At 37.9% G+C, this 24,774-nt stretch overlaps 6 protein-coding genes and 1 non-coding gene across 12 annotated transcripts; 2 read left to right on the plus strand and 5 right to left on the minus strand.

The window, feature by feature from the left end:
* LOC18610907 (pentatricopeptide repeat-containing protein At5g66520) lies at nt 27–2,382 on the plus strand. Its single transcript, XM_007046835.2, is given in 1 exon segment — nt 27–2,382. A coding segment is annotated over 1 exon segment (1,869 nt). The 5' UTR covers nt 27–291; the 3' UTR covers nt 2,161–2,382.
* On the minus strand, nt 2,035–5,606 carry LOC18610908 (putative glucose-6-phosphate 1-epimerase). The gene is made up of 10 exons (XM_018129555.1): nt 5,459–5,606; nt 5,235–5,348; nt 4,909–5,022; nt 4,613–4,664; nt 4,025–4,162; nt 3,727–3,825; nt 3,360–3,457; nt 2,863–2,970; nt 2,700–2,781; nt 2,035–2,419 (listed from the first exon to the last, which is right to left on the minus strand). The coding sequence occupies exons 1-10, from the start codon at nt 5,524–5,526 to the stop codon at nt 2,354–2,356; spliced, it is 939 nt and encodes a 312-aa protein (XP_017985044.1). The 5' UTR covers nt 5,527–5,606; the 3' UTR covers nt 2,035–2,353.
* On the minus strand, nt 6,030–8,630 carry LOC18610909 (laccase-11). Its single transcript, XM_018113892.1, has 6 exons — nt 8,442–8,630; nt 8,188–8,339; nt 7,859–8,103; nt 7,610–7,738; nt 6,474–7,397; nt 6,030–6,367 (listed from the first exon to the last, which is right to left on the minus strand). Exons 1-6 carry the CDS (start codon nt 8,547–8,549, stop codon nt 6,237–6,239), a joined length of 1,689 nt encoding a protein of 562 aa, XP_017969381.1. The 5' UTR covers nt 8,550–8,630; the 3' UTR covers nt 6,030–6,236.
* Nucleotides 13,083–16,194, plus strand: LOC18610910 (tubby-like F-box protein 5). 2 transcript variants are annotated; one of them, XM_007046839.2, is made up of 5 exons: nt 13,083–13,511; nt 13,741–14,133; nt 14,430–14,517; nt 14,972–15,101; nt 15,190–16,194. In XM_007046839.2, the coding sequence occupies exons 2-5, from the start codon at nt 13,780–13,782 to the stop codon at nt 15,860–15,862; spliced, it is 1,245 nt and encodes a 414-aa protein (XP_007046901.1). In that variant the 5' UTR covers nt 13,083–13,511; nt 13,741–13,779; the 3' UTR covers nt 15,863–16,194. The 2 variants fall into 2 exon arrangements, with proteins under 2 accessions (XP_007046901.1, XP_007046900.1); XM_007046838.2 differs by having other exon boundaries at nt 13,083–13,295.
* On the minus strand, nt 17,134–19,262 carry LOC18610911 (anaphase-promoting complex subunit 10). Of its 2 annotated transcripts, none has more exons than XM_018114770.1 (6): nt 18,942–19,262; nt 18,795–18,855; nt 18,582–18,674; nt 18,427–18,497; nt 17,768–17,840; nt 17,134–17,638 (listed from the first exon to the last, which is right to left on the minus strand). In XM_018114770.1, exons 1-6 carry the CDS (start codon nt 19,118–19,120, stop codon nt 17,555–17,557), a joined length of 561 nt encoding a protein of 186 aa, XP_017970259.1. In that variant the 5' UTR covers nt 19,121–19,262; the 3' UTR covers nt 17,134–17,554. The 2 variants fall into 2 exon arrangements, with proteins under 2 accessions (XP_017970259.1, XP_007046902.1); XM_007046840.2 differs by having other exon boundaries at nt 17,736–17,840; nt 18,942–19,252.
* On the minus strand, nt 20,583–23,420 carry LOC18610912 (transcription factor HBI1). Of its 4 annotated transcripts, none has more exons than XM_018114447.1 (7): nt 22,521–23,418; nt 22,052–22,255; nt 21,793–21,927; nt 21,629–21,700; nt 21,313–21,516; nt 21,105–21,213; nt 20,583–20,858 (listed from the first exon to the last, which is right to left on the minus strand). In XM_018114447.1, exons 1-6 carry the CDS (start codon nt 22,986–22,988, stop codon nt 21,142–21,144), a joined length of 1,155 nt encoding a protein of 384 aa, XP_017969936.1. In that variant the 5' UTR covers nt 22,989–23,418; the 3' UTR covers nt 20,583–20,858; nt 21,105–21,141. The 4 variants fall into 4 exon arrangements, 2 of the variants coding, with proteins under 2 accessions (XP_017969936.1, XP_007046905.2); XM_007046843.2 differs by having other exon boundaries at nt 21,105–21,216; nt 22,521–23,412; XR_001926283.1 differs by lacking the exon at nt 20,583–20,858 and having other exon boundaries at nt 21,117–21,216; nt 21,313–21,488; nt 22,521–23,420.
* Nucleotides 23,543–23,616, minus strand: TRNAN-GUU. The gene has a single exon. It is a non-coding gene; the product is annotated as a tRNA-Asn (tRNA).

The following is a 24,774-nucleotide window of genomic DNA, read 5'->3' on the forward strand; positions in this document are numbered from 1 at the left end:
TTTTTTTATTGAATCAGGCTTCTGCCTTTTTAATAACAAAAATTTGTAGTATAATGCTAATGTCCACTAAACATAACTGATCTTGCAATCTTCATTTTGCAAAAGCGATAGCTTGACGAAAGGTCAAAAGGGGGACCACCCAAAGGTATCACAAACACTGAGGGGGGAAAGATCTGAAAAGGAAATGTAAGGATATTTTCTATCAGGTATGGAAAAACCTTATCCACATTGGTAAATTAAATTGAAGCCAAAGGAATTATTGCTCAGTTTCATTGCATTAGTAACAAACAAATGGCATCCATCACTCTAACTCCAACAAACCAGCTCTCCCTGGAATCAAATGCCACGCAGACCCTATCTGTGCTTGAACGATGTTCGAGAATGGAGGAACTCAAGCAGATTCATGCACAGATGTTCAAAACAGGCCTTGTTGCAGATACCATCACAGTGAGCAGAATCCTTACTTTCTGTGTGTCTCCGAAATATGGTAATCTAGAATACGCCCAGATGGTTTTTGATAGAGTAAGCAGACCCAATACTTTCATGTACAACACCATGATTAGAGGATACTCAAACAACAAAGAACCAGAAAAGGCCTTTCTTCTATATCAGCAAATGCTCTGTCATTCAGTTCCACACAATTCCTACACTTTCCCGTTCCTGCTTAAAGCTTGTTCCAGCTTGTTAGCCATTGAAGAAACCAAGATAATTCACGCTCATGTCATAAAGTTAGGTTTTGGCTCGGAGGTTTTTGCCACAAATTCCCTGCTTCATGTCTATGCAACATCAGGCAGTATCAAAGCCGCTCGTCTGCTATTTGACCTGGTCCCTGAACGAGATATTGTTTCTTGGAACTCGATGATTGGTTGCTATACGAAGTGTGGCAAAGTGGAAATTGCATATGAATTTTTCAAGGACATGCCGACAAAGAATGTCATCTCTTGGACAACTATGATTTCTGGCTATATTGGGGCTGGCATGTACAAGGAAGCGTTGAATTTATTTCATGAAATGCAGATTGAAGGGGTGAAACCTGACAATGTGGCCCTGGCAAGCACTCTCTCTGCTTGTTCACATCTTGGAGCATTGGATCAAGGCAGATGGATTCACGCATATATTGACAGAATAGGAGTTGAGATTGACCCAATTTTAGGCTGCGTTCTTATAGACATGTTTGCAAAGTGTGGTGACATGGAAGAAGCTTTAGAAGTTTTTAGGAAAGTGAAGAAGAAAGAAGTCTCTTTATGGACAGCAGTAATCTCTGGATTTGCAATTCATGGCCGTGGAAAAGAAGCGCTTGTCTGGTTTGACATTATGCAAAAAGTAGGAATCCGCCCAAACCATATCACTTTTACTGCAATTCTGACAGCATGTAGTCATTCAGGACTGGTTGAAGAAGGAAAATCCTTGTATAAGAGCATGGACAGAGTTCACAAACTTAGCCCAACAATAGAGCATTATGGGTGCATGGTTGACCTACTAGGCCGGGCAGGGTTCCTGAGAGAAGCAATGGGATTGATTGAGAAAATGCCTGTAAAACCAAATGCTGTCGTTTGGGGAGCACTGCTCAATGCCTGCCGGATGCATAAAAATGTTGAATTAGGCAAAAAGATAGGAAAGATCCTGATTGAAGAAGATCCAGACCACGGTGGCCGATACATTCACTTGGCAAGCATTCATGCAGCGGCAGGGGACTGGGACCGAGCAGTTGAAGCAAGGAGGCAGATGAAAGATCGAGGAGTTTCCAAACTTCCTGGGTGCAGTGCAATCAGTCTCAATGGGGTTGTCCATGAATTTTTAGCCGGAGGCCAGTCCCACCCACAGATAACAGACATTAACCAAATGTGGGATAGTATTGCGGAAAGACTTGAAAAAGAATGATATAAACCCGCATTGGGGAATCTACTACCTGATCTCGAGGATGAAGCCAAAGAAATGGCAATCAATCGGCACAGTGAGAAGCTGGCTATTGCATTTGGATTACTTGGAACAAAACCAGGCACATCGATTAGAATTGTCAAGAATCTTCGGTTATGTGAGGAATGCCACACAGTGACAAAACTTATCTCCAAGATATATGATAGGGAGATTGTCATGAGGGATAGGACCAGGTTCCACCTTTTTAGGGATGGGAAATGTACTTGTGGAGATAAATGGTGAGGAGGGAAAGAGCACCACATTATCAACTCACTAATTAATACAGAGACTTGAAATTACATTATTACGAACCTTGGGTAGCTAGAAAGCTTTTGCTTAACAGGAACCAAAATCTTCGCCTCTAGAAAAATGAAACAACAAGGAAGTGCACTTATTCCACAAACTTTGGACACTGTACAATCTGTACTTCAGCAGTTCAGCCAATGCAAAGATGTTGTTTAGCTATCCAAGCTTGTTTGGGCTCTAGCTGGACCGTTCCAATCTGAGTGGCCATGAATAAAATGAAAACATCAATTTGGTAATAGACAGTAGATAATGCCAAGCATATCAGGAAGGCCATCTGAAAAAGGATTTCAATCAGCGAGCCACCTCTCCTTAGAAATAGAAGGAGTTTCAAACCATTTGACATGATATTTTGTAGCAAGAACATAGTGACTAGCGTTGACTGAACCATTATTAGCAAGCCAAAAGGTTGAATTAAGAATACAAACCCAGCTTCCACCAAGTTTATCCAGTTAAAATAGAAGAAAGTATATAAGTACCTTTGCATTTTCAACACAAACAAAATCTTTGTAACATGCTTCCATCTGCACATGTGGGTTCCATAAAACAGTATCTGACCAACTGCAAGGGCAAAGCAGATGATTGAGGAAAATTTTGACTCAACTCTAACAAAACAGAGATGTGAGAGTTGGAATTGCATACTTTGTATTCCTGATTGATATTACATCACCTAAGCCATTTTCAAGGTGCAGCTCGTCAGAAGCATCAAGGTAAATGCAATCTACAAATCCAGGAAAAGTGATGGCATCCCTGTATTGTAAATATAACAGTTAGAAAGTGCAGCAAAATTGTTTTCATAAGAATCTTAAAGACTCGTATTCTCAAATAAGTTGGCTAAAAATTAGAAATATAAAGAAGACAGAGTTGATGCTAAAAGTAAGAACACCTAACAACTACAAATTTCTTTGGTCCTAAGTACAATCTCAATCAGGCATTGAAAGATTTGAGTAACAATGTTAACCCTGCAACATTCAAAATTCAATATCAAGATTTGATTAAGTTAGGAACCTAGTCACCGTTATGCTATATAAAAGGAAGATTTTCAAGAGATCTTAATAAGCTCTCTCTATCACACCTACAGTTCCAATATTTGTACTGAAACTAGCCTCCAATTATAGTTCTGTGCATAATATACAGACCTTTCCTCCCTACCCTCAATTGGATTCTTAGGATCTGGATCTTTATTCAGAGTTTTGCAACCTTTCAAACCTCTCACAGATACCCCTGTTATAGATGCCTGCATCAAAATGTTTAATATCAATTTCTAACTAGCTTCATTCAAGTTTAAAGGCAAAGAAACTCAGACAAAATGCATAAGATATAATATACATGTGTGTATGTATGTGTTGTGCACTGTTTTCCTTTTCTCCTATAAACAATTCTAAATTCCACTTCTTGCATTCTCACTAAAAGGAAATCTCCATAACTATACAAAGAAAATGTTAATTTGGACAAGCTAGAAGACCTGCATCCACCAACCATGGAATTGTAATTATAGGTACTTACACGAAAATATGTATGCAAGGCAGTGCTGAAAGAAAATGGCTTATTGTCTGTGTTTGTAACTATTAGTTCGGTGGAAATGCTCTTTGTATTTAGAATGACCTGAAGAAACAAAAAGGAACAAACTGCCAATTCAATTAGTAAACAGACAAGCTATAATTGCATAGGTGAATCAACATAAGTAGTCTGGACTTGTCCAGTACATTTATACTAACGCATACATCTAACAACTAGCTTAGAAAGTACCATTGTCATCATGCAGAACACCATTGCCAGTACTAGTGAGTAATCAATTACTGACCTTATATCTAGCCTGAAAACTGAAATCCCACATGGCATGGCTATAAGGACCATCTTTTAGCTCAAGAGTTACGATAGGATTGCCTTCCACATTTTCGGACTCCACAAGGGACCAATCCATATTCCTAGCAAATCCATGCTGTGAATTACATTAAAATTTCCACAATTTAAACAAAAGTAGAAGATAGACATAAATCAATAAAGTAAATTAAAACATAAAATAGTTATAGTTTAATTGTTCCTTTCTTTTTCAGGGTGGTTTTTACAGACATGAACTAAAGATCAAGAGTGGAAAAAAGCACTCAGATCAACTTCACGGCAGTATGTAGACTACCCTGCAGATCCTAGTATCATTCTCAAAGAGTATAGCAACTTGGAGTAAAATATGGCCCTTTGTCAGGTCACCCTGTCAGGGTCATAGTAGCACCACTAGCCAGTTCTCACTAAACTGCCACAATCAGACCATGTTAAATGGCTCGCAAAATGAAACAATAAATATGAAATGCAGTAAAATTGATGAAAGCTACTACAGGTAGATAAAGGAAATTAGCGAATTTTAAAATTTAGAACAAGAATTAGAAGGGTATACCTGCTGCATTGGGCCAGGTCCAAACTGTGGGAAACAATGTGGAATACCTCCACTATCCAAATAAAAAAAATACAGTCAGTATCTGCATGCATTCCAATTCATTATTACAATGAACTACATTTTGTGGTAATGAAGCGATTTAGAAACAATTGCTTACAACCATAATCTACTTTTAATCAGATTAATTTTAGTTAGATTTACCAAACATTTAATGCTAGCTTCACCCAACTATCCAATGGCTTATTTTGAAATAGAAATAGCTAAAATCTAAGTAAAGAATGTGGTGGAGAAATAACCTGATTGGCTTCTTTTTGTCAAATACAGCATCAGGCCGCACAAAAAGAAGGTCTCTTCCACTTGGGACTTTCCAAGATGTAATGCACCCTCCAAATAAATAAATCTCAGCTTCACTACAACATCAAAAACAAAAATCAAAACGTTCACTCCATCAAGGAACAAGCAAGTATATCAAACTATTCCTTTCAGACCCGTCTCAATAAAAAAAAAATCCTCACCAATTAAGCAGCAAACCTGGGGAGTTAGATGAATTTGAAAAGACCCAGAAAAGAAAATTTCACAAAAAATGCATCATCTTTTGAATATTTAAAGATTTGAAATTTACCTGCCACCACCAGAAGTGAGCACAAGCTTGGGTAAATTGCCTTCCCCTTGTGTTATTTTGACCCCCAAAGACACAGCTTCCTTGTTTGAAGTTGCAAAAGCCATGCCCGAGTATCTGCAGAAACAATATGAACTCTGTAGGCTTCAAAGCTTAAAACTTTTTAACTACTAAACGTAAACTGCATCGTTTCACTTCGGAAAACATGTGAGAAAACAGAAACTGACCGCTTAGTCGGGCGTAGATTCGGAGAGTTTAAGGAATGGACAGAGAATTGCATCGAAACCATCGCCATTTTATTCGATTTAAGCAGAAGGGTCAGCGCCAAATGCTAAGTGAAGTGGATGTAACGAGAAAGTAAGTCACTCTAAAACCAACGATCGGTTTAAAAGCTTTGATCGTTTTTGTCGTTATGGCATGTTCGTAAATATGGCATGTTCGTAAATATTCGCATATTCCTCCCCCTTATTTATTTATTTTTATTTAACTTTTTTTATTTGGTTAGTGGAGATGAAGGGCCTGGAGAGTGGATTGATCTATCTTTACTGGGCCAACTTGAGCATCTCCCTATTGGCCCGACCTAAGCTCCAGAGTTTTGGGGATTTGTCTTTCATGGGCCGACCGGATCACCTGTTTTACCATAGGGGGATTTGTCTGTCTTTTTGGGGCCTCTCTGAGCGCCTCTCTGTACTTCTTTGGATTTGGTTTATTAAATAAAAGTATTTTTCTAAAAAATACATGTAAAGAAAAATAATAAAATAATTATTTTCCTTTCAATAATTCATTGCATTTACGACATAACTCAAACTTGAAACCTTTCTTGGAGTTTATTACAGTTGGAATGTCAAACAATTAGAACTTTACAATTACCTTTTTTTTTCCCCCTTAAATTTGGTTCCTCAATACATGTCCTGCAACTTTTGCGGAAGGTATATATTTTGAAGCAGAAAATAAATTTTATGCACAAACTTTTTTTGGGCTGAATTTTGACAAACTTTTCAACAGTTAGCATGGTGGCAAATCCTTGGGTGCAGGCAGAATGGATTGATCAGCTCCTGGTCCATCTTCAACCACAAATGCCATTTTCAATCCCCAGCCAGTGTGCAGCTCCAAATGACAATGCATAAACCAAACACCTAAACCAGGAAAAAGAAAATAATTTAATCATATGGTTACTTTATTAATTCTAGGCTAACAATTTTTTTTTCTCTGTGGTTACTTATTCTAGTCTAACAAGGATACCTGGATTGTCTGCTCGAAAGCGAATGGCGGTCCAACCCCCTGTGGGAACACCAACTGTGTTTCTTTCCACAGGATCAACCAAGTTGTACTTAGCCGGGTCTTTGACAGGATCAAAATTCCCGATACCAGTTCCCACGACAAAGAAGTTATAGCCATGGAGATGGAATGGATGTGACTCAACTGTTAGAAGATTTGTGTCTTGCAGCACTAGCTCAACTGTAGAATTGAAGGCAATCTTGCTAAGCCTTGTTCCGTGTGCGGTGCCAAGATTGGCTGTGAGGGGTGCACCGGTATAGTTGAATGGTTTAGGGGGTTTGTCAGGGAAATCAGTCCGAAAAACTCCCTTCATATTGAAGTAATGAGCTTGGAGAAGTCCAACTTCAGGCATTACGAAAGAGATATTGTTCAAGGAGGCTAGGAGTCTTGTTCCATTTAAGCATGTTGGGCAAGTATCTTTGCCGAAACCGATTGTGTAGAAGAGTTTTCGATCAACTTTAAGGGGCACATTTGCAGGAAACTTCGCGGAGTTTAAGCTCCTTAGCTTTTTGTTGTAGCTCAAAGCGAAAGTTGTGTCATTGGGATCTGGCAGTTGGGGAAGGGTTGGAAGAACAGTGTTAGGGATTCCTTTGTATTGGAGTATCCCTGTCGCCGTTTTGTTGTCTATAGGAAGTGGAGCATCCATGAAAGGCCTAGAAGCCATGAAATATCTGCCAGGCATTTGGTTGGCTCGAACAAGAACGTTCGTCGTTTGCCCTGGTGCAATCAGTATAGCTTGCGTGATGAATGGCTTTGTATAAACTGCATCAACCTCAACTACTGTCATGTTGTGACCAGCAATGGCAAAGAAAAGCTCGTCGTTGAGGGCAGCGTTGATGATTCTTAGCAAGTATGTCTTGCCTGATTCAACCTCCATTGCAAAAGTATCTAAAAAACATTCAGAATCGAACAGTGAGCATTGCATGTAAAACAATTTATAAGGTTCCTCACTCCTTTTATATCTTCTGCACATGTTATAAAGCAACATTTTCTTGAAGGTTCTGCTACCATTACTTGAAAAAAAGATTGCATAGCTTCATGTGATGTTATTTATATATGCCATGTCTTGAAGTCTCTTCTAGCTAAGTAACTTTGCTTACGTTTCTCAGAGCATGGAAAGAGAGGTCCTGGCTTCCCGTTGATTGTGTGCGCATCTGACATATTCGGTGGCAAGCCCATGTTAGTTCCTTGCTTGACTATCTCTTCCACATCTTTGTGCCACCATTCCCCTGTGGTATGAACAAACAGATTTTGAAGCTAGCTTCAAGATTTACTAAATCTAAAACTCCAAATATTTTTCAAGTTCCCAAGGAACTTCTTAAATCAATCAAAATGACCCTAGAACCGACCTAATATAATGATCTGTTCCATGTTTGGATGCGGGAATGGAAATGGCGTCCCTTCTTTTGGCATGATGACTATTGCTCCATACACTGTAGCCCTTAGCCAAAGAATGTGCGCATGCCACCATAAAGTTCCTCTCTGCCCTGTTACATTGAAGTCGTAACTGTAGCTATTCCCGGTCTTAATTGGACACTGTGTTATGTAAGCTGGTCCATCTGCCCAACCATTTCGATATTGCTTCAATCCATGCCTGAAGATATCACCAAGCAACAAATTAAGTATGAAGAATTTTGTTTGAAATTTATTTTCCGCATATAGTTTAGTGAATCCCTACCAGTGAATGGACATGTTATACTTTGCATGGTTAGTAACATTGACAATAACTCTGTCTCCCTCCCTAACATAGATAGTAGGCCCTGGAAACCTCCCATTTACAGTTACAATTGGCTTTGCATGGCACAATCTGCTAACGTTCTTCACTTGGATCTGTTTAAAAGACATCATATAGACCTCATCAAGTGGAACAGCCGAAGATGTATATAATAAATGAGAATTAAATATGAAATGTGCACTTCTGATTTGACTCACATCAAACTGGTATTTCTTTACAGCAGCTTCTGCTGGAAAAGAAATGAATGCGAGGAATCCCACAACAAAAAGGGTCATTCTGGAAAAGGAGCCGCCTCGGATAGCCATTTGTCTAGGCAAATACTTCTAATTATTCTGTGTTTGTGTGGATGAGACATGAAGGTGAAAATATGAAGTACTTATATAAAGCTAAAAGAGGGTAACTATACCAGTTTGTTAAGGAGGAGGAGGAGGAGAAGGGAATGTAGCTGATTAGGTAGAAATTGCAAAGGGGTTGTCGTATGTCAAAGCTTGTAAGCAAAATACTGAAAGGAACTTCAGGACTATTGACTGGCGTAGAGTCTTAGATTGCTTAACAAAGATTAATTTTTTTAGAATCAGGGTGCTTTAGTTTTAGTTACCCCATTTCCGTTTTTCATGGCTTCTCCAATTTGATCTTAATGTGATTGAAAGATTTGGGATTGAAAGGTGTATACCAACCTAATCCCACATACAATACGAAGCTTTACCGTTAAGGAAAAGGAACAGTTGTAGGTTCTGATACTCCAAAGGCACTTTTTAATATCCATGGTAAAATCATCCTGCATGGTCATTTCTAGTTCACAAAAAATGTTTTTGGTCACATGTCATTCTCAATAGGCATTTCTCTTTACCAATCAGCTGCTTCTCACGGACCCAGTGAGTCCTTTGGAAATGCCAGAATGCAGCTCTTTACATGGTTTATCCATTAAAAAACAAATTCAGAAGGGCTTACTTCTAAGCACTTTGTTACATTTCTTTGCAAGGCCGGTTTGCTTATCTATGGTACATTCCCTTATTAAGATGCTTTCCAGAGAAACTTTGTTTTGCTTGTGATCAAACCATTTTTCAAACTAGAAAAGTAAAGATGGAGGAAAATCAATCTTAAAGTAAAGAAATGAGACAGTCATGCGATAGTACTTGAACTCCCTAGTCCATAAAGTAGAACCTCTGTTGCAGGATGGACAATCATGAGGAAGCTGCCATTACTCTATCAAATTTTTCTTTTCTGCGTTACAGCTCTCTGCCTCTGTAAATGAGAGTCTTTCAAATGATCACATGGCTAGCTTTGCCAAAGGTGCAAATGTGCAGGCAGGAGGTTCCTTGGGCATATAGACAGAAAGGACATAAATGGATACATGTATTTGGGGCAAAAAAATGAGAAAGTGAGTCCTATCTGCTAGTGAATAGAAGCATTGCCTTTTGAAGACGAGTTCTCCGTGGCAAGAGAAAATGTGACGCTTATTTCCCCTCTTTCCCCTTTCTCTTTCTCTTCCCACAAAGAAACATTCCAACATAAGCAAGGGAGGGAAAGGAAATCACAAACTCCTACGGCAAGAATACAGTAAAAGAAAAATGAAGATTACATCTTCATGCTGACTTTAGTTGACATGAAACTTGGAGTTTTGATCAAGTGAAGATATCATAAGTCCCCTTTCTCCTAAATTAGATTGGTTTTCATAAGTAATAATGCTTCCAATTATTGATGACAAATAAAAAGTTCTGAATGGCAGCCTGAGTTACTCTATGGACTTCACCAAAACCTTGCCGATGATCATTGCTGACACACCAGAATCCACACTTCTCAGAATCTAAGGAGAATCTTGTTGATGAATGCATTTCCTAAGGATAAACACACAATCTATACCTTTCTTGTCCTTCAAGAATAACATGCAGAATCATCAATATTTGACCATTGAGAAGGAAATAACAGAAGAAGATTGGTCCTCTTGGGGTATTTCAGATTAGCTGGTCAGCTCAGGCCGACCCTTGAAGACATCTCAGCTAGTTGAACCTATTTTTGGTCCAAACCAACCCCATGACATAACTCACATGCATGATTACACAGATCTTGATCATGTGGTTCAACTTTGACCAATACGAAAAAGATCGAGGGAAATTAGATTTATGTACGATCTTTCAATCAATTGGATAATAATAATAGAGGATGAATGGCATCAGCAACCAAACCAAAAGGACAAGGAAGAAAAAATGCAGACACGAGGGCACTAAAACTAGAGGCAACCAGATATGATTCATTAAAATCATAGATTGACCTAAACAGACAAAGAACTCTCTGACAAAATTAAATTAGTTAAAGAAAAGATGTTTAGTTCCCTCAACCAATAACCATAACTTTAAAGAGACAGATTCCAGACATGGGTTTTGTCGCTTTCTGCAAAACAAGTTCGTTTTTCCTTCACCTTTGTCAAGATTCAGCAACAAAGACACTGTAATTCCTCTGCTTATTTTATATAAATTTAATTTGATACATGATTTAAACTTATATCCGGGATATGTTTCTGGAAGATAATGTTGATTAATCTGTCAGTGAAAATCACTTGTACCTTAACTAGTACTATATTATTATTATATAATTTACAACTTCCGAAAATTCCCTTTTTCCAATAGACGATGTGGCCATGGCCACAGGGCATGTCCAGGTGGAAGGTAGCGGCAGTGGCAGCAGGGGAGAGTTGGGATTGTGGGAATGGGTGGCTAACCTTATCGAAAAGAGCCAATCCCCCTCGATTTTTACACAAAAATTGAGGAGCTCCAAAGCTTGAGCAGTCCCCTTCATCCAGCTAATTCTTAGTCTTCCTAAAATCATAGAAAAAGTATTAGTATATGTTGAGAGAATCCATGAGCATGAAAGGAGAGACATGGGATCCACAATCAACAAAAAGCAACTAGGCAAGCAGGCCTAGGACGTGGGAATTTGCCCCATTTTTCTTCTTTGCCATGAACGTGCATGTAACTATTGCCCGGTGGTTATCGCTTTGGTCTCCACTCTAATGACATGCCTCGTGGGTGCAGTACTGTTTTGGCCCTTCTACTTGAAGCGCGGTACAGCCAAGGCCTTGCCACCTTTTCCATTTGTTGCGTGTAAAATAAAAATCACCATTGTTGGTGAGATTCTTAATGAGCCTATCAATATCAAAAGAAAAGAATATTTGAAGTTGGACTGGAGAGAGGCAGGTTAGGCTGAGGCTGACTTAGTCCGGTTTTGCTAGAAACTTGTGAACGGATAACGTTGTAATCTTACCCAAACGTGGTCCACCGAGATAAAATAAAGAAATCATCCCAGGGAGTAACAATCAAGCCCACTGGCCATCGGGAATGGGCTCCGGCACATGCATCCGTGGACCGTTGCTGGGCTCCGATCTGACATGGGACTCCCACCCATTGATCGTGGTCTTCTTCCTTCACATGGCTCAAGGCTTTGACCCTACAGAGCTACGGAGCTAGGCTTCTTCCCGTTGGGGTCCCGCACCATCCACGTATGCCTTGAATCACAACTCGATTGACACCTATCCGAAGTGGCAGGAAAGGTTTAGCCCAGGTTCACCCAGACCCTTACGCCACGAAACGATGGGGCAGACCCCCAAGGCTGGCTCTGCCAACCATGCCATGAATTCCCACCGGGGGCCATTGTCTCCTATCTTTGAGGCCTGGATTCGGTTCCCATAAAGCAACCACACATTTTCCATCGTTAATGATTATTATTGGGAAGACAAAAGTGGAAATTATTGGGATTTTACGATTTTTTTCGATTGTTTGTATCTATGGGTTGTCAATTTGAACTTTTGTTTTTGATCTTGTTACCCATATTACTCAAATTGAAATTTTGAATTTTACATTATAAGACCACTCCACTTCCTTGGAGATTTTGTAATCTTGTTTTTCTCTCGTGTCCTGTCGGAAATTGTGTGCTATTATTTACCTTTGTCTCTGGTTTTCAGTTTTCTTTGGAGTTTAGTAGTTGGTGGATCTAGAAAGGATTAAGCATTTCAATTCCTAAAAGGTTACGCTAAGCTTAAGATTTAATACTAAATTCTTATAAATTATATGAAAATATTTTCATTTTAAGTCTACATTAATATATTATTTGAGTGTGAATTCTATTCATTAATGAATCTTATCTTCAAAGATTTTTGAATTTTTATTCACTTTATGAGTAAATAATAATATATCCACATTGTACAAGGGTGATACATCAAATTTTAAATAAGTTCGGATAATTCAATTAAAAACATAATTATATCATTTATTATTAGTTTCTAGATAAACTTAAATTTTTAAATTTGGAATAGACAAATTTAATACTTATATTAAAATAAACTATAAAAAGAACTATTTTTTATTAATTTTGTTTTAATTAAACACTTGAGCCAACCCTAATAGATGGGATTAAGCTTTCATTAAAGGTACAACATCCCTTAACTCATATATACTTAAAGATTGTAAATAGAAGATTTGTTCAATAAAATTTCTTTTTTATCTTCTTTTTTAATATATATATATATATATATAAAATTTGAAGAGTTAATTAGTGGGGAAATTGATTTGATAGCATTAAAAAGGTCTCCCATCAAATACTGATCGGGTGGGTAGAAAAAATGACGTATCTCCGGACATTTACCTGATTGATTGCCACGTGTCTTCATCAGCACGCCTTTGTAACTCACTAATTCGTCAGTCCCAGTGAGAAGAGGAACCGTGAAATATCCTCCTCCATTAAAAAATAATTAATAAAAAAATTGCTTTTTATATCTTATTTTTTATTATATCACGTAATTCTAAAACCAAAAAAAAGTAATTAATTAAAAAAACACTTTGGATCCGTTTTAAGTGAAAGAGCTTTTTCTTAGGAGCAGAAGAGAGAGAGAGAGAGAGAAAGAGAGCGCGTTTTGGCTCACTGATCTGGGGGGAAAACTGGTGGTGATGGCGATGACGGTGGTGGGGGTGGTATTACACCGGGACTGATGGTGGTGGTGGTGCTGTCACCGGCGTTAGCAATGACGTGGCCATCTTCGGATTCCTACTAAAAGAAAAGTTGGCACCTTTAAATTTTTTTCTATATTTACTTTCATTCCGATCTGATTTTTTTTGGTTGTGGTGTTGATTGACCTGTGGGACCCTAAGAAATGTGGGGATGCATCTGAGCTGGTTCAGTTCTGGGTTGATTTGAACCTGTTGGCTTTGAGCTGGTTTCCACATTTTTATTTTTTCTCTTCTCAAGTCTATAGCTTTTTTGGGTTGATGATTCAGGTAGGAAAAGATTGATCTTCTTTTTTGCATTTTTTATGTCATTTATTGGTTGCTGATCTTTGGGTTTTCTTTCTGTTTTGTTTTCTGGGTGTTAATTATGATTAAAGTTTGGATTTGTGGAGTTTGATGTGATGGAAAGTTGCTTGTAGTTGAGCTGAGATTTGAATAGTGGAGAAAAAGTTTATTATTTGAGGTGTTTTTCTTTAACGTGTATTTTATATATTTGCAGGTGAATGTTGAGAGATTGGATTTGGTTTGCTTATAAAAGATGTCACTAAAGAGTATTATGCGGGAGCTAAAGGAAATGAAAGATGGGATTGGGAACATATCAAGGAGAGGAGGGGAAAGTAAGGTTTGGCGTAGCCGGATTAGATCCCATGTTGCTCCTGATCAAGCACCAACGGGATCTGAACTCGTAGAACAGAGCCCGTGGGCGAATCTACCACCTGAATTGCTCTTGGATATAATTCAAAGGGTCGAAGAGAGTGAGACAGCTTGGCCTGCTCGAGCTGTTGTTGTCTTTTGTGCAGCAGTTTGTAGGTCCTGGAGGGAAATCACTAAGGAGATTGTGAAGACTCCCGAGCAATGTGGAAGGCTCACATTTCCCATCTCATTGAAGCAGGTTATACTCTTTCGCTGTTGTAAAAGAAAAAACAAGCCTTTTTGATCCCTTGAGAATAAGATACTGCATATTTAGGTTTTAGCTAAATTTACATTAAGGGGAGGAAAAACTTGCACAGAAATATATCTATTCTGTGGCCTTTCTACCATGAAATGACTCTGGCTGATAGTTGAATGTATATCTGCTACACAGTCAACAACTTTCATGTTTGTGTCCATGAATAATTGGAGTGGCTATTTTCTTATTCTTCCATTTTAAAAAGTTTGTTTATATCTTCTGTTTCTGCTCATGAACAGCCGGGTCCTCGCGAGTCCCCGATTCAATGCTATATTAAAAGGGACAGAGCAACTTCAACATATTCTTTGTTCTATGGGCTGGTGCCTTGTAAGTGATCTTATTCTAATGTTCTTGGCTACTACTATTCATGATAAATTTAAACTTATGTATGTACCTTTATACTTGTCATTCTTATCTGAAAAAAATTTGGTCCAATCATTTTTTTCCTTTTAATTGGATTCATAAAGATTTTGTGCTAGGGAGTCAAAATTAAGTGTGGCTGTATACTTGTTCTATTGTTTGGTTTCTTTGAATGACCTAATAAGATGACAGTCTCCATCTGTTTTGATTGGAAAGTTGGGAAACATTGTACCATTCTTTTTGGAAGCAACTTTGTGAGCTCATTGGGGTTACTTGGCTTTGTAGTTATGTTACTTCTTTTACATCCTTTTATCCAAATAATATATTCAAAACTTAAAAACCTCAATGGAGGTATCACTATTATGAAGCTTCCTCACTTTTTTTGGGAGGTATTTACTTGTGTTGCTTCTTTGATTTACAGCTGAGGGAGAAAATGATAAATTGCTGTTGGCAGCAAGAAAGGTCAGAAGGGCAACATGCACAGACTTTGTTATATCCTTGGTTGCAGATGATTTTTCCAGGGCCAGCAATACATATGTTGGTAAACTAAGGCAAGTCTCACCATTAGATTTGTTTCTTATGTTTGTCTGATTATTTTCTCTTCATATCTTATGATAACATGTTGAAAATTCTTTTCAGGTCTAATTTTTTGGGTACCAAGTTCACCATATATGATAGTCAGCCTCCATGTGACTCAATAATCCCATCAACTACCCGATCAAGTCGTAGATTTCACTCTAAGCAGGTGTCTCCTAGATTACCTGCATGCAACTACAGCATAGGTACCATTACCTATGAGCTCAATGTTCTGCGAACACGAGGACCAAGGAGAATGCATTGCATTGTGCACTCCATTCCTATCTCTGCTATTCAGGAAGGAGGCACTGCCCCAACACCATCAGCATTCCCACAATCCTTTGATGAGCAACTTTCTCCCTTAACCAGTTCAAAAGGAAAGGAACTAGTGATTGGCGCCAGCTCCCCAAGCCTCCCAGCCACACCAGTATTCTCCCTGGGCTCAGGAGAGCCATTAACCCTTAAAAACAAGGCCCCAAGATGGCATGAACAGTTACAGTGCTGGTGCCTGAACTTCAAGGGGCGTGTGACGGTGGCCTCTGTTAAGAATTTCCAGCTTGTCGCAGCTGTTGAGCCCTCACATAATGTATCACCTGAAGAGCAAGAGAAGGTAATCTTACAGTTTGGAAAAATTGGCAAAGACATCTTCACAATGGATTATCGGTACCCTCTATCTGCTTTCCAAGCCTTCGCAATCTGCCTAAGCAGCTTTGACACCAAACCAGCTTGTGAATGATCACCACTGGTGGATGATCCACATCATTAATGTTGCCATGGATTATTATTACCTTTCCTTACTTTCAAGCCTTTGCAATCGACCACAGCAGCTTTAGCCCAAATTGGCCTGTGAATGATAGCATGTTGGTCGGAGATGCACATGTTTCACCTCTCGAACGCTTCCTGTATTTTAGTACTAGTATTTATGTTCTAAATGGAAGCTTTTTCTGCATGGCCTTTGATGGCTGATTCTTAGCTGTTGGGCGCCTGGCTTTTCTGATCATGCATTCTGACTTGTATATTGTTTGATCATCTTGGAATCAAAGCTAAATTAACAGTAAATTGCCTATATCTAGTTGTAGTATTTTCTTATTAACAGCAAATTGCCTATATCTAGTTGTATCTAAATTAACAGCAAGCATGCACGCTTGGAGTAAACTCAAATATATCCACTAACAAAGGGCTCAATGTAATACTTATACCTGAGTTCCACTGACGAACAAGCAAGCACTGCTGTTTCTCTTTCAAGGTTCAGGTACTCGTGCCAAATGCTATAATGTGGATCACTTTCCCTTAATTGCTGCTGCAAAATGAAATTCTTTCTGGTTACTTCAAAACGAAGCATTGAGTTATGAAAGTGAAAGGTGCAGTCTGTGCAAGATATGGGAAAAGGGGTAATATAAAAAGAATAAAACTATTCATCTTTGGTGCAGAAAAAAATTATGCTTGGCACTTCTTTACGTGACAAACTTCTGTTCGTACCAACTTGGCCGCTTTAGCATCTGTCTTGGTCAAACTTCGGCTCTCATTACTAGTGGTAAATGGGAAAGCACCAAGTTTGAGGGTGGTTTGATGCTAGCTTTTCCCTGATCAAGTGATGTTACTTGCAATTATTTTCCTTACATTTAAAAGTATCTTCCCAGCAGAAGCCACACCCGAAGGGAAAAAGAACCAAGGCTTCCTCCAACTAGTAAAATGATTCGCAGTAACAATAGTAGATGTATGACCCGAAAATCCACCTTGATGGTGTACAATCAACTGGCCAACTAAAGCAATACCTGGAGCAGAGTCCTTGTCAAAAAAGAGCTTGAACTTGGACAATGAATCATATTCGAAAGCTAGACACTACATGACTTGAATCACAAGTCAGAGAATACTTTTAAAAAAATATGTCCTTGATGTCTCATTCTTTAAAATTAATAAAATAGCTATTGTCCTGGTGTTTCCAGCAACTTGGAATCTATATCACAGGTCCAATATTTCAAATGATAATAAGGTTTCAAGGCAACCTGACCAGAAGAAACCTGTGGCAAATTCTTTCCTTTTACTAGGAGGTGCAATGACCTACGAGGTATGATACAGGAACAAGGACAACATAATTTGTTGCAGAGTGACTAATTAGAATATCTGTCGCCTTTCCTCAAATAATAGAATGTCACAATGACCAAAGGCATTAGAAAAAGGAAAAGATCTGAAAAAGAACCTAAAACGGGATACTATCCAAGCTAGTTTAAACCATCTGCTCAGCACGAGCACAAGGGAGTGAATACAGACAATATCAACTCTTTTTCTTCCTATAAATGTTGATTGATACAAAACCATCATCATGTTATATATTTAAATTGCTTTCAGCAACGTTCTTAGTTCTCTTCAATCTGAGACACGATTCCACATATGATATTCCATGTCCTTTTCAACCCCAAGCCAGCTATTAGGTCACTTTTATTATCTCACAGTGGAGTATGTAATGAATTCCCTTGAGGTAAATTGGAACGGTTGGTGCGGAATAGGATTCCTGCAATAAAACATTTAAACAACAAAAAAGTTCAAATTAGAATAATGGTGATTGAATAACTCATGCACTAAAAGATGTAGGGATCTATGATATGCACAGTCGAGGCCCATAAACTTTGATCTGGCGCACATGAGTATCCCTCCCATTAAGGTGATTTGACAAAACCGCAATTTGCAGCATAAAGGTATTGACAAAAGTTTCGCTGCAAAACATTTTGATTAAACATTGTCAGTACCCAAAATAAATCTCCCTATGCTGAGTGCAATTTTCCTCAATAACTAGATAGTGTATGCACTTCTGCACTCCACTTACAAACGGTTGATATTCACTAACAGCTGTATAGCAATATAGCAGTAACTATTAACATTGCCAATGAATCTTAAGAAGCAAGAATACGGAATTCTGATACATCTCTGCTTGATTTGGTTTTGTAACATATCTTTGATGTCACGCAACACAAACCAAACACAAATGGTAGTCAGTACTTTGAATAGGAATTTGTTGATCATTAAATTTGAGGTTGCATATTATTACCAATCAACCTAGAGAGGAAATAATTGGAATAATTACTAGGGACCTAAAGCATTATGTAGCAAAGAAGAACCCAAACATTTTTCAAAGAAATGAATTAGCCTCTTAATCTGCTAATAAAGAACAAACAGTCAGTGATCAAATTAACAACATTGCACCAACAGCCAACGAAAGAAACATGATCACTCCAAAATTCCAAATACTTCAGAAAGCAATAGCAAATATAGTGGCACTGAAACAATTGTTTGGCCACTCACCGAGGATCATTTCCGGATAATGAAAGATAAACCCAACCAGTTGGCTTGACAAGTTCCACAGTTTTAATCTCCTGCAGAAAACATTCACATACAAATTAACCAACCCAGTCAGAGGCCACAATTCTAAATGGAAAACTGAAGATTACAGATTATACCTTCAAATTATGAAAGCCATCACCGGCTCGAATGCAGATCTTACTTGGTGTGTAGCTCTCATCAAGCTTGAAATCCACATAAAGTACAACAAGCTTCAACAACCCAACAAAAGAAATAAAAACCCACAAATCGTCACAAAACCCATCATCAAAAATTAACAAAAATGAGAACTTTGCAACAAAAAATCAACCAAATGCAAAAATTTCGCATACTTGCAACTTAACCTTCTTCTGGAACTGAATGTTAACTAAATGAGGCTGGGCTCCATCAGATCTAAAAAACCAGTCAAAAAGAAAATGAAAAGAAGTGAGAATTGATATTAAAATTGGAGTAAAATCTGAAAGAGTCTGTGTTTTAACTGCCAATAGGTTTCAAGATTGTCGTCACGGAGAGAAGAGACGCCATTGCCCGTTTTACAAGAGCTGACACTCCAAGCTGCTTTTTTTCCCATTTCTCTCAGGTCATCTTCGACGATTAGATGTTGATTTCCTCCTGTAATCTTCCCTTCTTCTTCTGACTCTGAAGATTCCGTAGCCATTCTTTGAAAATGCAAACCCTAATTTGAACTATTCAAAAAACCAAAATCCCCCAATTCCCTCCCAAATATAAACGGCCATTTAAAAGTTACTAAAACCCTCCTTAATTAAGATTTTTTTCTCTCTCCCCTAATTAAGAGCTTAATCAAGAAAAGTTTAGTTAACAATTCCAAAAAGAAAAAAGAAACGTTTGGTTAAATTTGCTGTTATTTAATGAGCAAATTAATTTACAATGATATCTATATGAAAAGTTTAATTAAGAAATATTAAAGTATAAAAAATATTAACTACAATTTTAACTAAAGTATTTATTAAAATTAAATGCTAGTATATCTCAAATTTATATGGATGATCCAAAAATAAGATTCATTAATCTATTAATTTCCATTCCGATATTAATTTTACTTATGACTTTTAAGAATGTGGTTTTAGTTTAGTAAAGTTGGAATTTTGTGTTACCACCCACATTAAAAAATAATAATGGCAAATAAATAAAGAGGTTTAGTTTAGTTGTTAGAATGAAAAGATTCTCAAATTTTAATTACACAACGTAAAACATTAGTTTTATCAAATCTATAATTAAAATCAAATTCTTTGATTGAATAATTGCCTTTTGATGATTTTTGTGGTACCATTAGGATATAGGTTAAACACTAAGATATAATTATTAAAAGACAAAGAAAACTTCGAGATTATTGTTTGACTATTTATTTCATGGTTGAATTTTTTTATTTTAATTAACGTTTTGTGGATTTTTTTATTAATATTTTTTGGATAATTTATGTTCATACAAAAAGTTAAATTGTTAATTTTGCTTAATAAAATTATTAAAATACTCTCAATTACCTTAATTAGAATAGAACTTATTTACGGGATATTAATTAAAAAAAATTCTTGTAATACTAGTTGAAGAAGAAGAAAACACAAAGATATTATGCGAGAAAAGTCTAAATTAGGAAGAGAAAGTGCCAAAAACAACATTGACTATGAATTGATCTGGGAAGGTAGATCCACCAGGTTTCTGGAAAAAGAATGAGAAAACAGCTTACGGCCTCCGTAATGATGAAGAATTTCAGGTGTAATCCCAAGTGTTTTATATCTTTATCTGATTGAACTGCCAATGTTTTTTTGCTCTGCAAAGGAGAGGTTTTTGCTAGCTGCCAAAGCTCATCCAATGAAGGCACAAGTTGGGCGGCAGCTGGGCCATACCGTCACCGGCTCCTACCCTTTCCACTTCACCTCTATCATCTTCCTTGCCCCCACAATGATTTAAAGTTTCCCAACCGAATGCCTCCTCTGTCATTTTCTATTCCTATCAGCTTTTTATGGTAGTCTAGTGTGGTCCTGTCCACTTCCTCTCCTCACTATTAGAGGCTAGAAAGACATATCTACATTCATTCATAGAGGGAAAACATACAGCCAAGAAAGATATCTCTAGTCATTATACAGTGGAAATATGGAAATCTTGATGATTAATCATATGGATGATATTTATTGGAATAGTGGGACTATACATGTAGAACAAGAATGTGTTTCATTGAGTAATCTGTGAAATCATAGTAATAAAACCTGTGAGATGGTGAATAGTGTCCAAAAAAAAAAAAACATCTCCAACTTGACACTGCTAAGATTTCAGAATGGTAACTATCAGAATCTTTGAAGCAAATCCTGTAAGAGGGTACATAGTAGCATCTAAAATTGCATTCCATCTTGAGCCTGATTGGATTCCAGGAATGATATCTGCAGAAAACAAGTAAACAACAAATCTTAGCAGGAAGGCAGGGAACTGCAATGGCAGATGTTTCTGCTGGGTGGGAGAATGGACAAACAGAAACAAATGTAATATCCTGCAAGTTTAATGACTAACGAAGGAGAAGGGAATTTTCATTTTCATTTCCATTTCACATTATAAAGTTTATGTACATAGAGGAATTGCAGAGAAGAAGAAGAAGAAGAAGAGAGAAAGAGAGAGATCGCTAGAGTTACCCGCCGATGTTGGAGACAAAAATTAGTTGATCATTCTTTAATGAAACCCCATATTGTACACATTGTAAAGACCTTGAGGGTCCGTGTTCCAAGTTGAAAATGGTTGCAGCTGCTGCAATATGATTTTGAGGCATGTTAGGCAAAACAGAACGTCATAAATCAAACCAGGGAATAAGAATAGTTGAAACCATAGAGTAGGAATAATTACAGTGATGCAGGACGAGCTGAGAGCTTGTTCTGGGATAGATATAGAAGCACTCGCAACTCCTTCAGTTGCTGTTTGAGGAGGGTGCCCTGTTGCATCTAACATGCAACTTACAGCCTTTTGCAAGGGATTGAACTGAAGGCAGGCCAAATTGGCCATTGCTGGTGACTTGGCGGCTGCTGGAAAATTGGCGACATAAGCAGGAAACTTCATTGCATAATTATTTAAGCACAAGTCAGTCATAGAAGAAGTCGCTTGTGGTTATCCATTTCCTCCAATGATCAGTGAGAAAGGACAAATCGGGAGGCTGTTTTCTTACCTCTTTTGCAGGGAGGTTGTCAACATTGAATTCTACGCTAGGATTTACAGCAGCAAGTTTCATAGACAAGAACTGCATGTAAATTACATTGCAACCCGATAAGTTAACAGAAAGGTGATGTGCTAAAATAATCAAGGCTAACAAGATCGATATGTCTATTATACCTCAACCTGTCTTTGGAGAGATTGAACATAGTTGATTATTTCATCAAGCATTCCAGCTTTGCCTGTGATTTTATTGCACCCAGGGACTAAATCTTGCAAGCATTTCATCTTCTTACTAATCTTTTCCCTTCTAGCCTGCAATCACAGACAGACAAACAAACAAAACCAATATTTCTTAAGATTCAGGCCAATGGTTGTACTATCAATTTTCCGTAGCAAATAAACCTCAAAATTCAAAAACAAAAAAATTCCTACTTACTCTTTCTGCCAAGCTGTGACTGTCAGTAGCCTGGCCTCGACGTGCTCTTACATGAATGTAATCTGGCTTCTGGACCTCGGAAGCCTTGGAGTTCCCCTTTGAAGAGTTTCTGGAAACTTCTGTACTGCATTTTGTTTTGACCTCAGATTCCCCTTCCACTTCTCCTTTAATCCTCTTATCTTTGCATTTATCGTCTTGAACAGCCTGTACAATAAAAGTCAGATGCCTTAAGGACGACTATAATTGCTTTGATATAGCAATTCACCAGGCTTTATTCTTATACCCTTTTTGTTGGAGGCAACTAAACCCAATTAAAAGTAACATCTTTATCACGATTCCTACCTGGTTTCTTTCTTTTATCAAAGAAAAACCTTGCCTCAATGATTTATTCAAAAATTCATAATTCATTCTTCTAAGAAGCTACAACCCAAAAAGCGAATAAATTTAGAGTGAAGACATAGTAACAAACCTCAACTTTTCTCTTGTTAAAGCTCTCCCTGCCGGTGGTGGACTCCATTTTCTTCAAAATCACGTCCTCTCTTTCCTCGTTCATAACAGCTGTCTGGAAAGCTGTCATCTGACAGCTAGAAGTCCTAGAGATACAGTAATCTGCAGCAGCCTCTGGCGGCACCAAATCCATCTTACTGGCACTAAACTCTGGGCCAGCTACTGAAAGGTTCACAAATTTGGGAAAATCATCACTACCCAGGTAAACTTCTGGCTTTTTCATCTCAACTAACTGGCCACTACCAAAACTGCTTCCGAGAAAACCCTGAATTTGAGGCACTGAACTTGCACATAATTCAATAGGATTATTATTTTGGACCCCATAGTTTTGCTGCTGCTGCCATTTCAACCTTGCCTGCTGTCGTTCAAGCACTGTCATATCCATCCCGTTATAGGTACAGGTTTCCAGGGAGTGCAAACCACGTAACATCTCTGGTCAATCTCTAAGGAGGAGAAATGGGATTTTTCTTTGTTCTCTAGACTATTTAAGACCTTTTTTCCAGGGAAACTAGATGTTACTAATGTGAAAGAAGAGAAAAGAACGGGAGAGAGCTGACTTAGTAAAGATGAATTTGCAAGGGGAGATATATATAAAGAAAAGAATTTCGATAGAAGAGAGGCAAAGAATCAGAAGAGAATGTAAGCCATTAACGAGAGCTGTGGGCAATGGGACCCAGTGACATAACCGCCATGTGAGAATGTCCGTTTAACAGAGAAACGGAGAGGCTGAAAAACGGGGTTCGGGTTCGGGTTCTGGTTCTGGTTGAGTTTAATATTTTCAAGGTTTGGTGGAGGTGATTCAAACGAATGGTGATATTTAGGGGGTTCACATGCAGATTAAAGCTTTAGTTTTTGGTGAGTTTTCAACGTCAAAAAGTCTTTAACTCTAAACAAACAATCAAATCAAGTTGTTTGATGAACCTTCTATTGGAGTAACAGCCCAAAATCTATCAAATATAGCAATCATATTCAACTTCATAACACCGCTAGAGGGAGGGGTCGAACCTCCGACCTTATGGTTAACAGCCATACGCTCTAACCGACTGAGCTACTCCAGCATGTTGAAATTGACTATTACCATAACAAATTCGCAATAATGAAACCAAAGCAGCAAGTTAAAATATTGTCGAGAAGGAAAGGTAAAAATGGAGAGTGATCTGCAGTGCAATTGCTACTGATAACATACTTTGATATTTAAATTACAAGTTTCAAGCGCCCTGCATCACCATAATTGCATGTGTAAACTTTTTTCTCTACCTCTACTGCCTCCTTTAAAACAAGGAAAAATGGGAAAGAGACATAAATAAGCCAAACCTCAGTATCGCTGGTAACTGTCCATTTCAAGTTTCACACAACCAAAGAAAGTTTGGAATCTGGATAAAGGGTAGCAAGCAACTAAATGTTTCTTAAAATTACAAAGCAACCAGCCAAGGATACCCTGCAGTATCCTGTGACTGATTCAGGGACAAATCTGTTAAATAGATGCACTTTTACAGGTATATATGAGTTTTATATGGATTGAAGCTCATAGAGGATAAGAGGTAGGGGGCTGTTTAACAGAAGGATCTCTGTTTTCCAGGCAAAGAATATTTGCATGGATATATCGAATGGATTTATATAAGAGACCCACCGACAATGTGTGCCAAATTAGGGCAGCATAAAAACAAATCCCACCAACCAACTGCTTTTCTTTTTAAGAAACTCACATCACAAGACCTAGGTGACAGCAAGCTTCTTTCATGTATTTATACTTTAAATTATTCAGAAGGAACCAAAAATGAAGAGTGCTGAAGAGTTCCAACTTTTTAGTCACAAGTAGTATTTATTTCTATAGTAGTTAACTTAGAAAAAAAAAATAACCCAGAGATGGGAGCACCATTTAGGTTTTATTTGGACCATATTTGGTTTGGTTTGGTTTGGTTTGGTTTCTTTCTTGTAATCCATTTTGCTCTCACACTTCATGGAAGATGGTTTCATTAGTGTTTTCCAGAGGGTTTTGGTAGAAGCATGGGCTGTTATTTTTATTTTTTACATGAACTTAAATGGTGCAGTAACAGTTGGTCACCAATGATGGGGTAAAAAGGAAAATGAGGGACAATGTCACATTAACAATGATGGAGAAAGATATAGATTGCACAAGTTAGGGCCCAGCTACAGTTAGATGTAAATAGCTTCGAATAATGGGTATGAGGATAAGTGGTGGTAGGGTAGGAGAG

Source organism: Theobroma cacao, chromosome 1, assembly GCF_000208745.1.
Source record: "Theobroma cacao cultivar B97-61/B2 chromosome 1, Criollo_cocoa_genome_V2, whole genome shotgun sequence".
Taxonomy (NCBI): domain Eukaryota; kingdom Viridiplantae; phylum Streptophyta; class Magnoliopsida; order Malvales; family Malvaceae; genus Theobroma; species Theobroma cacao.

What these genes read in the sequence shown, in the direction of transcription:
- LOC18610908 (XM_018129555.1), bottom strand. Translation starts at nt 5,526, where the DNA reads ATGGCGATGGTTTCGATGCAATTCTCTGTCCATTCCTTAAACTCTCCG. An exon ending in GACCTGGCCCAATGCAGCAG is followed by an intron (nt 4,163 to 4,612) that starts GTATACCCTTCT and finishes TGTAATTCACAG; the next exon opens with CATGGATTTGCTAGGAATAT. An exon ending in TTTGTGTTGAAAATGCAAAG is followed by an intron (nt 2,420 to 2,699) that starts GTACTTATATAC and finishes ATGGCCACTCAG; the next exon opens with ATTGGAACGGTCCAGCTAGA.
- LOC18610909 (XM_018113892.1), bottom strand. Translation starts at nt 8,549, where the DNA reads ATGGCTATCCGAGGCGGCTCCTTTTCCAGAATGACCCTTTTTGTTGTG. An exon ending in TAAAGAAATACCAGTTTGAT is followed by an intron (nt 8,340 to 8,441) that starts GTGAGTCAAATC and finishes TCTTTTAAACAG; the next exon opens with ATCCAAGTGAAGAACGTTAG. An exon ending in CTTTCGAGCAGACAATCCAG is followed by an intron (nt 6,368 to 6,473) that starts GTATCCTTGTTA and finishes TTCCTGGTTTAG; the next exon opens with GTGTTTGGTTTATGCATTGT.
- LOC18610910 (XM_007046839.2), top strand. Translation starts at nt 13,780, where the DNA reads ATGTCACTAAAGAGTATTATGCGGGAGCTAAAGGAAATGAAAGATGGG. An exon ending in TTCCCATCTCATTGAAGCAG is followed by an intron (nt 14,134 to 14,429) that starts GTTATACTCTTT and finishes GCTCATGAACAG; the next exon opens with CCGGGTCCTCGCGAGTCCCC. An exon ending in GTTCTATGGGCTGGTGCCTT is followed by an intron (nt 14,518 to 14,971) that starts GTAAGTGATCTT and finishes TTTGATTTACAG; the next exon opens with CTGAGGGAGAAAATGATAAA.
- LOC18610911 (XM_007046840.2), bottom strand. Translation starts at nt 19,120, where the DNA reads ATGGCTACGGAATCTTCAGAGTCAGAAGAAGAAGGGAAGATTACAGGA. An exon ending in TTATCCGGAAATGATCCTCG is followed by an intron (nt 17,841 to 18,426) that starts GTGAGTGGCCAA and finishes AATGTTTTGCAG; the next exon opens with CGAAACTTTTGTCAATACCT. An exon ending in AAAGTTTATGGGCCTCGACT is followed by an intron (nt 17,639 to 17,735) that starts GTGCATATCATA and finishes GTTTTATTGCAG; the next exon opens with GAATCCTATTCCGCACCAAC.
- LOC18610912 (XM_007046843.2), bottom strand. Translation starts at nt 22,988, where the DNA reads ATGTTACGTGGTTTGCACTCCCTGGAAACCTGTACCTATAACGGGATG. An exon ending in TTAACAAGAGAAAAGTTGAG is followed by an intron (nt 22,256 to 22,520) that starts GTTTGTTACTAT and finishes TTTATTGTACAG; the next exon opens with GCTGTTCAAGACGATAAATG. An exon ending in ACAACCTCCCTGCAAAAGAG is followed by an intron (nt 21,517 to 21,628) that starts GTAAGAAAACAG and finishes TATGCAATGAAG; the next exon opens with TTTCCTGCTTATGTCGCCAA.